This window comes from Mauremys reevesii, linkage group 10, assembly GCF_016161935.1.
Source record: "Mauremys reevesii isolate NIE-2019 linkage group 10, ASM1616193v1, whole genome shotgun sequence".
NCBI classification, from domain to species: domain Eukaryota; kingdom Metazoa; phylum Chordata; order Testudines; family Geoemydidae; genus Mauremys; species Mauremys reevesii.
The window spans coordinates 70,299,102-70,313,032 of NC_052632.1; the positions used below are offsets into that span (position 1 = coordinate 70,299,102).

At 41.3% G+C, this 13,931-nt stretch overlaps 1 protein-coding gene across 8 annotated transcripts in view; it reads left to right on the forward strand.

Annotated features, from left to right (window-relative positions):
* The first annotated feature begins 588 nt into the window (after window positions 1-588).
* Window positions 589-13,931, forward strand: part of LOC120373201 (radial spoke head 10 homolog B2-like) — a 60,314-nt gene continuing 46,971 nt past the window's right edge. For 3 of the 8 annotated variants that reach the window (XR_005585446.1, XM_039491258.1, XM_039491259.1), the window contains exons 1-10: window positions 901-1,064; window positions 1,991-2,353; window positions 3,200-3,275; window positions 3,867-3,935; window positions 4,435-4,608; window positions 7,654-7,739; window positions 8,885-9,005; window positions 10,581-10,757; window positions 11,507-11,648; window positions 13,083-13,204. Coding sequence is in view for 7 of the 8 variants with exons in the window: in XM_039491258.1 (XP_039347192.1) it covers window positions 2,097-2,353; window positions 3,200-3,275; window positions 3,867-3,935; window positions 4,435-4,608; window positions 7,654-7,739; window positions 8,885-9,005; window positions 10,581-10,757; window positions 11,507-11,648; window positions 13,083-13,204 (1,224 nt within the window). In the remaining variant the exon portion in view is untranslated. Of the gene's footprint in view, window positions 862-899; window positions 1,065-1,990; window positions 2,354-3,199; window positions 3,276-3,866; window positions 3,936-4,434; window positions 4,609-5,772; window positions 5,895-6,151; window positions 6,253-7,653; window positions 7,740-8,884; window positions 9,006-10,580; window positions 10,758-11,506; window positions 11,649-13,082; window positions 13,205-13,931 lie in introns of those variants that run through there. The other 5 variants (XM_039491257.1, XM_039491256.1, XM_039491260.1 and 2 more) reach the window with 5 other exon arrangements.

Here is a 13,931-nt window from a genome sequence, read left to right on the forward strand (position 1 = left end):
GGGCAGAATCTACTTAAATCTACCTCTGTTCCTTAGTTTCCCTATATGGGATGTGGACATGATGCTGTACCATGAATAAAGTACTTTGAGCTTGTTAGGGTAAATGCTGAACAGCTGCTAAGTATCCAAACGTCTTCCAAATGGCAGGCTGGGGGCTAGAGCCAGCTGCCTCTACTGTAGAACCTCATGTATTGCAGAAATAATTGAAAGCCATCATGGTGGTGCAAAGAAACCAAAAGGAAACACTGGGTCTGGGTCGGGACCACTAGAAGAAAAATACCTCCCCTCCCATCTAACTGGCACCAGCTGTGCTGTAGTCCCTGAGGTAGAAAAACGTGTCTCCGAATCTGACATGGGCATTGCTGCCCGCTGGGAGCCAGAGGCGGTGGGGCAGGTGCGGAGGGGCCATTCCAGCTGCAGGCCGGGGCCCCTGTAGTAGGCGCGCACAGCAAAGCCGGAGCTGCGCCGCGCCCCGCCCGCCGGAGGGGGTTGTACTATCCCGCTACTTGGGAAGAGGGAAATTGGCGGCGGTCCCTTTAAGAAGGCGAGTGAGTGGCTTTCGGCCCTGCCGGCGGTTACTATGGTTACTGGCGCCGGTCGTAGGACGCTGTGGCAGGAGCCGGAGGGACGGGCCCCGAAACAGCTCGTCCTCGCCACCCTCCGCCTGGCGCGGGACCCTGGGGACCGAGCAGGGGGGCCCTGGCTTCCCGCTGCGTGGTGGGCGACCGAGCTAGCGTGGAGGGGAGCCAGGAGCTTCGTGCTGCCGGCCAGCCGCCCTGGGGGCTGCTGTACACTGAGCGCGCCCGCCGGAGACCTCGGGCGCAGCGGTTCCTAGGCATCCCGTATTGATTTTTCTTCCCGGTTTGTTGTGGGTGCGGGGGGGGGGGGGGAACAGAGAATCCAGTGGTGATACAATCGCCTCAGGTGTCTTTGCAAATGTAGCCGAGGAGTCGGGGGTAAATTGCCATCTCCTTCTAGAGAAGTTTTCTAGCTTGGAGAAATTAGTCTCAGGAATCTCCACACCCTGCTAGCTGCAACAGAACCGCAGCTTGGGTTTGCAGGAGGTTTGTAATTGTCCACCATCTTTTGAACTAATATAATTTTACACTTGCTTTAACCAAATACCCCTGGGGGTTTAATGAGTGTGTTTTTAATTGCCCCATAATCATTCCTACCTAATAGAGCATTTAATATCACGGCCTTACAGAATCAGGAATACTAAGCCATGAAGATTTAACCACAAAATAGTGGGAGTCATGATTCTAGACAACCACATTGTTCTGTGATTTTTTTTCGCATAATCCTTTGGGGTCACAAATATATGGCATTACCTTATTTCTATAAACTGTCATGTTGTGTGTTACAGGTATCAGGTGACTCTGTAACCCATTATTTTCCCAAAAAGTATTAATGGAATCTAGTGCATTTCTGCCACCCTCATTTCCCTAGAACAGTGGTTCTCAACCTTTCCGCACTACTGTATCCCTTTCTGATTTGTCGTGTGTACCCCAAGCTACACTTCACTTGGTTACACAATCAGACATAAAAATACAAACATGTCACAGCACACTGTTATTAAAAAAATGCTTACTTTCTCATTTTTACCATATAATTATAAAAAAAACCAATTTGAATATAAATATTGTACTTACATTTCAGTGTATAGTATATAGAGCAAAGTAATTGTATGAAATTTTAGTTTGTACTGACTTTGCTAGTGCTTCTTATGCAGCCTGTTGTAAAACTAGGCAAATATCTAGGTGAGTTGATGTGCCCCCTAGAAGACCTCTGTGTACCACTAAGGGTACGTATACCCCTGGTTGAGAACCACTGCCCTAGAAGCTCATGAAACATCTAACACTTCTTTAAATACTTTTAGGAAATGGTTGCAATTACCATACAGCAATAAAACTTTTAAAAATATTGTTTTTAGGGGCAATGAAGGGAGAGAAATCAGATTTTTATCAAGTTTGCTTTTTATGTTTTTCAGTTAAATGAGTTCAGATTTTGAAAACTAAACCTCTGATGTAAAAAATAGGGAAAGAAGCTAAAGCCTTTTGTTCAGAAAAACGTAGCTTTGAGGCAATTCAGTGGCAATGGCTAAAGATAAGAAGAAAGATGGCAAAAAAACAGAAAAGTTGGCACCTGCCCCTCCACCTCCACCTGACACTTCATTTGAAGGTATTTCTTCAGTGCAGCTGTCATATGTCCAGACATCATTGAATCAAGCAGAGGAAGCACAAGCAAGCCCTTTAGAATCCCAAGAAGAATCAAAAGAGACGGAAGTACCTCTGATCCAAGAAGCAGCTCAGTATTATGAGGAGCCTATTCTAACTCAACTTATTGTAGAAAAGTATGTTCAAAACATGTCAGTTTAGTTAAAAACACATCCACTAGCTAAGGATTTACTATTTAAGTACCTGTGCTTGGTGTGCTTGGTATTGTACAAAACATACTCATGGACATGGCTCCTGCCTTGTGGAGTTTACAGTCTAAAAGGCAGATAGACATCAGACACAAATGCACTGCAAGACAAAGGATAGTGGTAACTAGAATGTGTGTGTATGCACAAAGTTGTCTGCTCCATTTAAGACCCACTGTGTGGTAGAACACCAGCAAACTGGCGCTGCAAGGGGTGTTTGGTATAAGTTACTGAAAAGAGGGTGCCAGTGGGGATGGGCCCATATGATCAGAGTTCAAGTGGCCTTAATACCCCATAAAAGCAGTGCTCATTATGGATGGAGAGCTGTATTGCAGCCCTGTGCCCTGACTCTAGAATCTTGCTTCCCCACCTCATTCACACTTCACTTGCATAAAGCCTGATTCTTCTTGCTTTATTTGTGTAAAATAAATTTCACTATAAGTATACATGTAGTTTTCTATATAAAGTGAATACGCTAGTGTAATTACATAATACTTGGTGCTGCTTAACATTTAGAGTGAGGTACATAATGTGCATGGGGGTGCGCACTTCCTGCCAGTACTTTGGTCTTGAAATGGGAGCAAGCCTGATGTTCTACCCATTAGCAAAATACAGTATATGCTTTCACCCCACCTCTTCCAGAATGGGAGTTAACAGATGCTAACAATGTAATTTGGCTTTTGTCGGAAAGTAATAGTCATTATTTTTTAACTTCTGTTGTTTCTGGTTTACTTGTACTGATTTGATTATTTCATCGTTAGTTTGTTTTCTTTGTAGTTATGAAGGAGAAAAAGTCCATGGATTATATGATGGAGAAGGTGTAGCATATTTTCAGGGAGGAAATATATACAGAGTGAGTAGATCAGCATTCTGTTTATGGGTACATCTTTGGCAAGGCACTAAGGGTACGACTTCATAGCCTGTGACAGCAAGGCTCCAAGCCTGGGTCAACAGACTTGGGCTCGTGCTACGGTGCTAAAAGTAGCTGCATAGGCATTGCTGCCCAGGCCCTGAAGCCTAAGGAGGGGGGTTTGCATGGGCTTCAGTGCCTGAGTTCTAGCCTGAGCTACAAGGTCTACACAGCTATTTTTAGTGTGGTAGCGCAAGCCCTGTGAGCCTGAATCTGTTGACTCAGGATTGGAGGCTTGCTGCTGCTTGCTGTGTAAATGTACCCAAAATGTAAAGGGAAAATTCTTCCCCTGGAGGAGGACATGCTGCTACTCCCTTTGACTTCATTGGGAACTGCACATCTAAATTTTATGTGTATTGAATAGTGGATTCTGTAGTTTCTAAGGGCTGCTGATATTCAAAACTTAGTTCTTTTAGTGCTGATGGTTAGAGGGGGTTTAATTAGAACATGTTACTTCTCCTCAAACTACTTAATAGCTATAGACCTAAGCTGTGATAAAGGAATAAAAACAATAGTATGTGTATTATTTTGAAGGGCATGTTTTCCGAAGGACTCATGCATGGACACGGGACTTATACATGGGCTGATGGAGTGAGGTATGAGGTAAAGTGCAATGTAAATAATTTTAAAGTATCAAAAAGCTGATTACAATGTATACATGCAAATTATAGGAAAGCATGTAGGTTAGATGATTGCAGATGGCAATAGCAAACGTATTGTAGTGGCTGTGTATTAAATTTAAAGAACACACAAAATGTATCTAGAGTTAGTTGTGTTTTTTCCTGTTTGTGCACCGTTAACAGGTGCCTTTCCCAGCTTGCTCTACAAAGACGGTGCATGCACTGTAAAGTCCAAACTTGCCTCCTTCCTGCGGTTTGGCTTTTTTACAAACAAATCAACAATAAGATAACATACTGTGCAACTCAGAACTTCTCCTTGGGCTTGGCTGCTCCTAGGGCCCTTCCTTCAGGACAGCTTAACCCACACCCTAGATACTGTCTCCCGCAAACGTTTACTCTCATCTCCCTTACAGCCAGAAGGAGTAATGAGTATATTGCTGTCTCACTTGAGAGAGTAATCAATTTATAATTTAATCTCTTAGGGGAACTTTGTTAAGAATGTGCAGATGTATAATGGCAGTTACACATGGCCTGATGGCAGCATGTATGAAGGAGAGGTGAAGAATGGAGTCAGGCATGGCTTTGGCATGTACAAGTGTGGCACCCATCCAGTTTCATACATTGGCCAATGGTGTGAAGGCAAAAGACATGGAAAGGTAAATAAGAAACGCACTGATGAAAGTATCATCTGGACCAGTGACATCTGGGATGAAAGTCAATACAGAGGGTTAGCACAGGTCTTCTGCATCACTTATGTGGGGGACTTAAGTGGGACTCAACTGGTACATAAGCTTTGAATTATCCTAATGAAATATATCTAATGTAGCATATGTTAATTAAAATGAGTGGTCCTGGTGGGGCAAGGCCTTCTTTTCTGTTAAAAGGGATGCATTGTGGGAACACCCCAACTTTCTGCTTTAATATTAACTAGTAAATATATATGTTACCTGCCCTTTTAGGAAGCTCTAATTAGATGGTGACCAAGCTGATCAAGAGGCAAAGAACCAGAGGCTGTTTCGTAAATATTGGCAATAATGGCACAAAATACTTTGCTGAAAGAGCAGTTAGCCAAATCCCGCTCCCCAAATGTGCTGAAGATAGTAGCTTAAGTATGCTGATAATAATTATGACAATAGCTAAGTCTTTAGTCTAAGTACTGTGGGATTAGCATGCAGGCCTAAATTTTCAAAAAAAGCTAGTGATTTTGTGTGCCCAACTTAAATTGGGGCTTATTATAAGAGGTGGGTTCTCAGCATTTTCTGAAAATCAGGCCTCTTTAAGATGTTTCAAGTTGGACACCAATAAATTGAGGTACCTAAAATCACTGGTCACTTTTGAAAATGTAGGCCCTTGTGCATCATCTCTAAGAGGCACTTGAATAGTACAGGCTGCTCTAGATGTTCACCAACAGGCCAATCTGGACGCTCACTTCTGTATGGTCATGGAGTTTTTGCTCTGTCATAATCATATAGTAACTCTTCACTTAATGTTGTAGTTATGTTCCTGAAAAATGCGACTTCAAGCAAAACAATGTCAAGTGAATCCAATTTCCCCATAAGAATTAATGTAAATGAGGGGGTTAGGTTCCAGGGAATTTTTTTTCATCAGACAAAAGACATATATATATAAAATACACACACACACACACACACTAAATTTTAAACAATTTAATACTGGTACACAGTGATGATAATTGTGAAGCTTGGTTGAGGTGGAGGAGTCAGAGGGTGGGATATTTTCCAGGGAATGCCTTACTGCTAAATGATGAACTAGCAATTGGCTAAGACCTCAAGGGTTAACTCTCACACTCTACAAGGCAGCAGGAATGGAACTCAAACCGCTTTAGTGGCACTGATGAATGATCTCCTCCTGTCAGTGGACAGAGGACAGATGTCCATTCTCATCCTCCTGGGCCTGTCTGCAACAATCAACAGACCATGAGGTACTGCTGTTTCACCTGAGAGGTTGCAGGGGTCTACGGTAATGTGCTGATATGGTTTGAGTTTTCCCTGGAGGACTCAAACTTTGTAGTGATGGGGAAACTGCACCTCCACACATTAGTCCACTCGCTTGTGGAGTCCCAGAAGAATCATTTCTCTCTCTACAGTCCTTTTCAACATCTACATGCAATCACTAGGTGAAGTGGTCAGATGTCAGGAACTCAAGTGCCAGCAATATCTAGATGACACACAGCTCTACCTAGTCTTCACCACATACAGCTACACCACTCCACCAAGATGGCCTTCAACTCATGAAGAACAGCCAGCTGAAGCTGAACCCAAGCAAGACAAGTGATGCTGGTGGGTAGAGGAAAGCATTTGGAAGAGCCTGTAGCCAGGGTGTAATCTCCTTTGGTTGAAGATACACACCCACAAATAGTCAATTTGGTCTGTAGTCTAGGAATTCTCTTGGATTACTTGCTGATGCTGCACTCTCACATAGCATTACTTGCAGATAGCAGCTATCTAGCATCTCCAACGGCTAAGAGACTCCATCCCATACTGGCAGATGATGACCTGACCTCAGTTATTGATGCCTTACTCGCTTCTCGGCTGGACTACAGCAGTGTGACAAACCTGGGCATGAAGTTTTTGGCACCTAGGAAACTCCACAACATAGGTCACTGCAAGCACATCAGACCTGTCCTCCACTTTCTACATTGGCTTTCCACAGAATTTTGAATTAAATTCAAGGTCTTGGTCCTTATCTTCAAGTCGCTCCATGGCCTTGGCCCAGGATATTTAAAGAATGCCTAAAGCTCTGGGATGCAGGCCACAGTCTTTTCTAGCACAGTGGAACTCTTTGCAGTAAGAGTAGAGCTTGTCTGTGTGGGAGACAGAACTTTCTTGGTCGCTGTGGAATGAACTCCCCCAGGAACTAAGGATCATCATTGCACTCCAAGTATATGCATTTCTTTGACCTTGCCTTCTTTAACATAAATCATAGCAACACGTGTTTAAAAAAAAACAAAACCCTCCCAAAACAAAATACTTCACTGCAAATGCTTCCCCAGCTGGGGAGAAGAGGAAAGAACAAACACATAACCAATGTCATTCATATCACTTGATGCATTACTGAAAGGTGCTCACATACTATGGTGATAAGGGCAGTATAAGCACCTATATAGAATAGAATAGATTAGTGAAAGCATTTCCAAAGGGTTTGAGGCCATTTAGCATTGTTTGGCTAAATGTAATTTTTAACATTTTTGAACACCTAAATGCTTGGGCTCTCTTAGCATGTAGCTAATGTTGGTGAAAATAACAGGATATCATTTTTTTAAAATTTTAGACTCTCGGTTGCTTTTAACATAAATTGGGTCTTCTTTTCTTAGCGACTGCTGAGAGAATGTTTGAATACAAGTGGTAATTGGTATATTTGGCATATACAGGGGTGGTGACAACTTTTTATTTGGGGGGAGCTAGAATTAAACAATAATAAAATTATAGCTCTTGAATATCACTTTGGGTAGTTTTGTACCATAACTAAATTTGTCCACTTTTAATAAAGAGAGGAAAAACAAGCTTCTTATTTCAAACTCTGCTTTTTCTTTCTTTATCCAATCCTTAAATTTTGGGGTGAGCTGAAGTCCACCCAAGTTCCTACTTGTCTGCGTCCATGGTATATAATCTTACCTGAAAACATTTATGTGAATATTTAAGTATTGATTAATTAAACCGATCATATACTCTTTGTTTCAGGGTACCATTTATTATAATCGAGAAGGTACTTCCTGGTATGAAGGCGACTGGGTAAACAACATCAAAGATGGCTGGGGGATAAGATGGTAGGTATGACATGTTTGTTCAGCACATCTTCAGAATTAATTTATTTTTATTTGGCGCACACAGTCTAATCCTTTGTTCCATATACTGGGCCTGATTCTCTACTGCCTTGCAGTTTGTGTAGTCATTCAGAGATATACAAAGGGGTGAAAATGCTACCAACTCAGAATGGTAGAATTTTATATTTATTGTGCCCTTCTTTGCACAGGAGTAAATGACTATGGAAAGTGCAAGAACAGTGAAGAACCAGGCCTAGTGTATGGCTTCAGTTTTTACTTGGGTAAGCCGTTTTCTTCTTCATCCCTACAAAGAAAACAACTAAAGATGAAACAATCAAAGACTGGCAGTAATAAACTGAAACATCCCTTTAAAAGAATTCTTCTTGATTGCGTGGTATTCCCCCCCTCACAAACAAATTAATTCTTTTGTGGGATTGTGCATGAGAGGGTGTTTTGGTTGATTGTTTATGGCATGCTATCCTCAGACAAATTTTAGGATGACTGAGATTTTTGGCAATATCTTCTGAGGTTTGACAGAATGTGAAGTCTTCATGCACTGACATCAGACTTCACCACACAAATGCTGATGTGGATACATTGATAATTGGGGAAGTTGGTCAGGAATGTTTACATTTTTTACATCTGTACTCTGTTAGCTGATCCAGAGCTCAGCCTTCTAAACCTGCTGGACACCTTCTCCAGTTACAGACAGCAGGTTAGCTTTCTCAAGACATGCCAACAAAATGTTAGTCCTTAGTTTTTTGTGTGTTGGAGTTTGACTTCAAAAGATACATGCTGAACCCAGTTTTCAAAGTCTGCTAAGCCAGATGCCCTGAAATTTTGCATGTCCCTGAGACCTTTGAATTATTGGAGTCCTAATATATTATAATTGATATTTATTATTAAGTGTAGTCAACTGGGAATGTTTTCCTTTAGGTAGTATATATTGCAATCATAAACAAAGGAAAAATCAGAATGTAGTAGTGTCAACATTGAAAATCTATCCCAGTATTACTGTTTTTTTTCCCAGCAACAAGATGTGACTCTTGTTATAAATCAGGGGATTTAGGCACCTAACTGCCATTGTACCTTGTTAGAGTATATGATGGCTGAGTAATTAACTTCCTTATTGATTTGGTTTCTTGTAGTTATAAATCTGGAAATATCTATGAAGGTCAATGGGAAAAAAATGTGCGCCATGGGGAAGGAAGGATGAGATGGCTGACGACTAACCAGGAGTATACTGGACAGTGGGTAAATGGCATACAGGTACTACCCCACTTTAATTCAGTACTTGACTCTTACACCGGTAAGATTAGATGCATCGATTCATACAGGAATAAAGAAGCTCAGTATGAGTCTGCTATAATGGTAGATACAGGAGTGTTTTACTCATAAATTGCTTTTTATGTTATTAGTTATAACTAGCAAAAATCCAATATTAAACCATGCTGCTGACTTGTTTTTATGAAAAGGTAACTTAATTTTACACACCAACCAAAGGAAAATATAAATCCTTCCCATAATAAAAATTAAATCTTTTTGGCTTTAGGATATTTAGAAAGAGGCTTTAGAGTGAAAGCTTAGAGTTGGTGTAAGGGGGGGACCTTACCCAGTCCAGCACTGGACCCTGCCACTACCTCAGTTCCCCCTTCTTGGGCTTCCCTAAAACTGGATCCAGCCATTCAGAAGTCAGATAACACCCCTTCTTGGGGTCTGGTTTATTAAAACAACATCATAGTTAAAGTATCAACTTAAATCAAAACAAATCTTTCCCTGACTCTACATTTCCTTAGGCTGGGCTCAACCTTTCTTTCCCAAAACCCAGTTTCTGCTGCCTGATGTTTCCTCAAACCTCTTCCTTGGGAGACTTCTGCTCCTGCCTCTCCATCTGGCTGGTGTGGAGTTCACCCTTCTAAGTCCTTTCCCCTGACCCTGAGTCCCTTTCAGGGGTCTTCTTACTCCCTGCAGGTCTGTCTCCCTTCCTGAACTGAGCTGAGTAGACTCCCTTTTATTAGTCTTAAAGCCTATTATGTTGGGGAGGCAACTGGCAAGGTGGGTCTGAGCCTAAATCTCTTACAGGGCCAGTTTCTCCCCACTCCCCAGTTAATTATATAGAAACAGGTTTTATATTTCATATAAACTTCAGTGAAAATAAAACTGTTTACATATATAGGTCATTTGCATAGTTGATTTTATTTCTGCTAATGTAGACCTCACTTAGTTAATTCTTATAGCTTAGTATATACATTCAGTATTTTAAGACAGTTAAAAGTGAAAATATCACCTGGTCTGAGTGGTGACCTGAAGATCTAGCTCCCCAGTGTCCCCTCCTGTGAAAGAACCCATGGAAGCAGGCTGGGGTTGGTGTAAAACTCCATTAGATTCCCCTCTCTGAGTCTTCCCCCATCATTTTGTTGGGGTGAGCGTGGGGGTGAGCTGCTTCCTTTTCACCCCCACATAAAGTGGGCAGGGAGTTTGGCCTCAAGAGCAGCACAGCTCTTGGCTGCTTGGCAGGGCACACAGACCAGGGAATGACATCTCTAAACTGGGGCTCATTTTCTATAGGAGACCAGCCAGTGAAGGCTGCCTGGACGATGTGTTGAATTAGTTCATCTCCGGAGTGCTGCTACCATGCCTCCTGGTGGACTTTATGTCCTGAGTTACCTGGTAGGAGCTAAGGTAACCTGGGGCTAAATCAAGCCCATTTAGCTGAATTAGCAACGGTAACCCTAAAACAAAACAACAACAAAAGTCTAGGTAGTTCCATTCCTTTGTATGAATTTAGATCTGCACCAATAGTAGCTCTTTAAAAAGTTCTTGTAATTGCTTGTTTTTTTTCAGCATGGGTATGGTACCCACTCCTGGTTTCTGAAGAGAATACCTGGGTCTCAGTATCCTTTGAGGAATGAATATGTAGGGGATTTTGTAAATGGGGATCGTCATGGACGTGGAAGGTTCTTCTATGCCAGTGGAGCAATGTATGATGGAGAATGGGTTTGCAATAAAAAACATGGCATTGTGAGTATCGACAAGAGATGGGGAAAAAAAGAGATAAAGATGCAATTAGGGCTCGGTCTGCTCTGTATAGCAAATGTCTAGGTATCTGTTCCTTAGTGTATTGGAATGCACACATTGATGTCCATGCCCAATGAAGTTGATAGGAGCCCTTCCACTGACCTCACTGGATAAGTTCCAAGTGGAGGAGCATCTCTTGTATATGGTGAAATGTATTTTAACATAAAGCTTTTCAGTGTAATAGGTGTGTCTGACATTGTCAACCTTTTGGCTGATAAATGACTGTTGCCTTCTGTTGGCCTTCTGGTTAAGGTCACTTTTAATGTCTGATGCACCTTCTCACAGGGATGGACTCTAGCTAATAGGTTGTTTCCATCTCCAGCTATGGTGATATGGGGACAGGCTGTTAAGGTATGTTGAAAAGTTGTAAACAATTTTAAGCATAGTGAAAAAAATCCTTATTCCTCAGAGTAAAACATTTTAGCACTTATATAGCACAGCAGCAGATTTTCATTGGTTGATCTCAAAGTACTTTACACATGCAGATAAGTATCATCCTTCACTTTGCACTGTCTCATATATTGCAGTTTAAACCTCATTTAGATCAAAAGGAAATCCAAGTGCTTGCAAACATATTTCTTTTCTAATGATCTTTTACTAAATGTGCACATTTACATCAAAATGAAACAAAAGAGCCGCTCTCTCTCTCTCCCCCTCCCTCCCTCTCTCTCCCCCTCTTGCCCACCCCCCAGGGAAGATTTGTCTTCAAAAATGGGCGTATTTACGAAGGGGAGTTTATAAATGATCAAATAGCAGAGTACCCAGCTTTTCAAGTGGATGCAATGAATACGCAGGATCTGAGTGGCATTCGAACACAAAGTCCCTTTGGCACTGGTGAGCAGTTTGAAGCGATGGTGGGGAAAGTAGATAATTTCTAGTCAGATAGTTCACATTTTATAAAAATTACACATTTATTGTGTGAGACTGTTCTGTTTTCACTGAAGAGTCATACACATTTCCCTATGAAGGTTCATTGATAGATAAATGAGAATTTGTCATTGCTAATGCAAGGTTTCACAGGAAATTGCAGTTTTAAATCATAATCTGTTCATAAAAGAATTAAAATTTAACAGCATAAATGGCAATTGATTTCCTGTTGGTTTAGTTTCTCTAAGTTCCTTTGCACCAGCCCAGACAGTGGTGACAAGAAAAAGCAAAGCTCTTATGTTATCATTCCTCCTATAAAAGTGCTACTTGGCTGGCTGCTCAGTTTAGAAATAGAAAAGAAAGGCTTCTCTGCACTATATGGTCATTTCAGCAGCACAGCTGTGGTGCTGTAGCTATGCCGCTGTAGCTCTGTCATGTAAATGCTTCCCACAGGGCTGGTAGGGGTTTTTCTGTTGCTGTAGTTAATCTACCTCCTCAACTGTCAGTGAAAGCATTCTTCCATTGACTTAGCCGCCGTCTACACCAGAGCTTAGCATAACTATGGCACTTAGAGGTGTGAATTTTTCATGTACACCAGTATTTTAAGTGTAGACCAGGCCGAAGGCTCTCACTCTGTTCTGGACCTTGCAATGCCTAGACAGAGAATGATGTAACACACATGCATAAGATTAGGGGAGAAAAATCCTGAGGTGTGGCCAAACTGGATAGGGCAAAGGTCAGTGCTATGTGTGTGCAAAGGTGATTTAAAGCTCATCTTTGCACTGACCTGATTTGGCAGCAGCTGTGTATCTCTGGGTCCCACTCAGATAAATTTTTATTTTTTGAGTCTATCCCTATATTCTCTCAGTGGTATGGGAGTGTAAACAGTGTTTTGTTTGTCATAACGTTTTGCAGTCCCCTTTTAGTCGTTTTCTAAAATATGATTTCCTAACAAAGATTTTTTTAACAAGGTCAACTTCTTTCACCCACCTTACACCTAGGAAGATACGTTGTTTAATTACATATTCCTCTTTACTTCCATGCTTCTTTTTTGCTTCATACCATGGCATTTGGAAGACTCTTTAAAATGAGTGAGTTCTCATCCAAGCCACATCCTTAATGCATCTAGATGCACTTGGAAACACTACCACATGGAAATTTAACAAGACATGATGTTAACATGTTTTGTTGCACTTATGGAAGTTGGATGTGGGTCTTTAATATGTATTCTGTTAAAATAATGCTAAACAGATAAATTTTACCAACTGGGGGTACTATTCTTCTCTTCTTTAAGTCAGTGAAACTTGGAACAAGATAATTGAGGATATTATTTTATCATTATACATATTTTATTTTTATTTTATTATCCAAATATAAATTGTTACTTTTGTTACTTGGTAGAAACCATAAGAATAATTGATGGCCCAGGAAATACCTCTGTGTTGGGATCAAACATTGAACTAGACATATCTTCATTGCTGAACTTGTTTCCAGAGAAAGACAGACAGGAAGAAATGAAACAGGTAAGAGCCTGCACACTGCTGATGTTTTTCAGTTTTGTTACTGATATGTTTCACATTATTTACTTTATTTTATTTGTGTGTTCTATACAAGTCTTTGTATTAAGCTATGATCTGAAAGTCTGAAGGCAATAAAAAACAAGAGAAGCAAATGGACAGCAATACCAAAAGGGTGATGTTCTGTGTGTTGAATGTTCCATAAAAAGCAATTTAAACAGGTCACATTAACTTTACTGAAAAGGCATTCAATATCTTCACTTGTAGAGAATGACAGAACAAGGAATAATAGTCTGAAGTTGCAGAGGGGGAGGTTTAGGTTGGACATTAGGAAAACCTTTTTCACTAGTAGGGTGGTGAAGAACTGGAATGGGTTACCTAGGGAGGTGGTGGAATCTCCTTCCTTAGAGGTTTTTAAGGTCAGGCTTGACAAAGCCCTGGCTGGGATGATTTAGTTGGGTTTGGTCCTGCTTTTGAGCAGGGGGTTGGACTAGATGATCTCCTGAGGTCCCTTCCAACCCTGAGATTCTATGATTCCCCTCCAGGACATGGGAGAGGTTAAGTTGGGGCCTTTGTGGTAACATTCCATAATGGTACCAAAGGAGAATAAAACTCCCCACTGTCAGCCAAGTTATGTCAGATTGACAAATCTGAAGATTAAATTCTTGTCTAGGGACTGTCTTTTATTCTGTGTTTGTACAGTGAGACCCTGGTCCCTAGTTGGGGCTTCTAT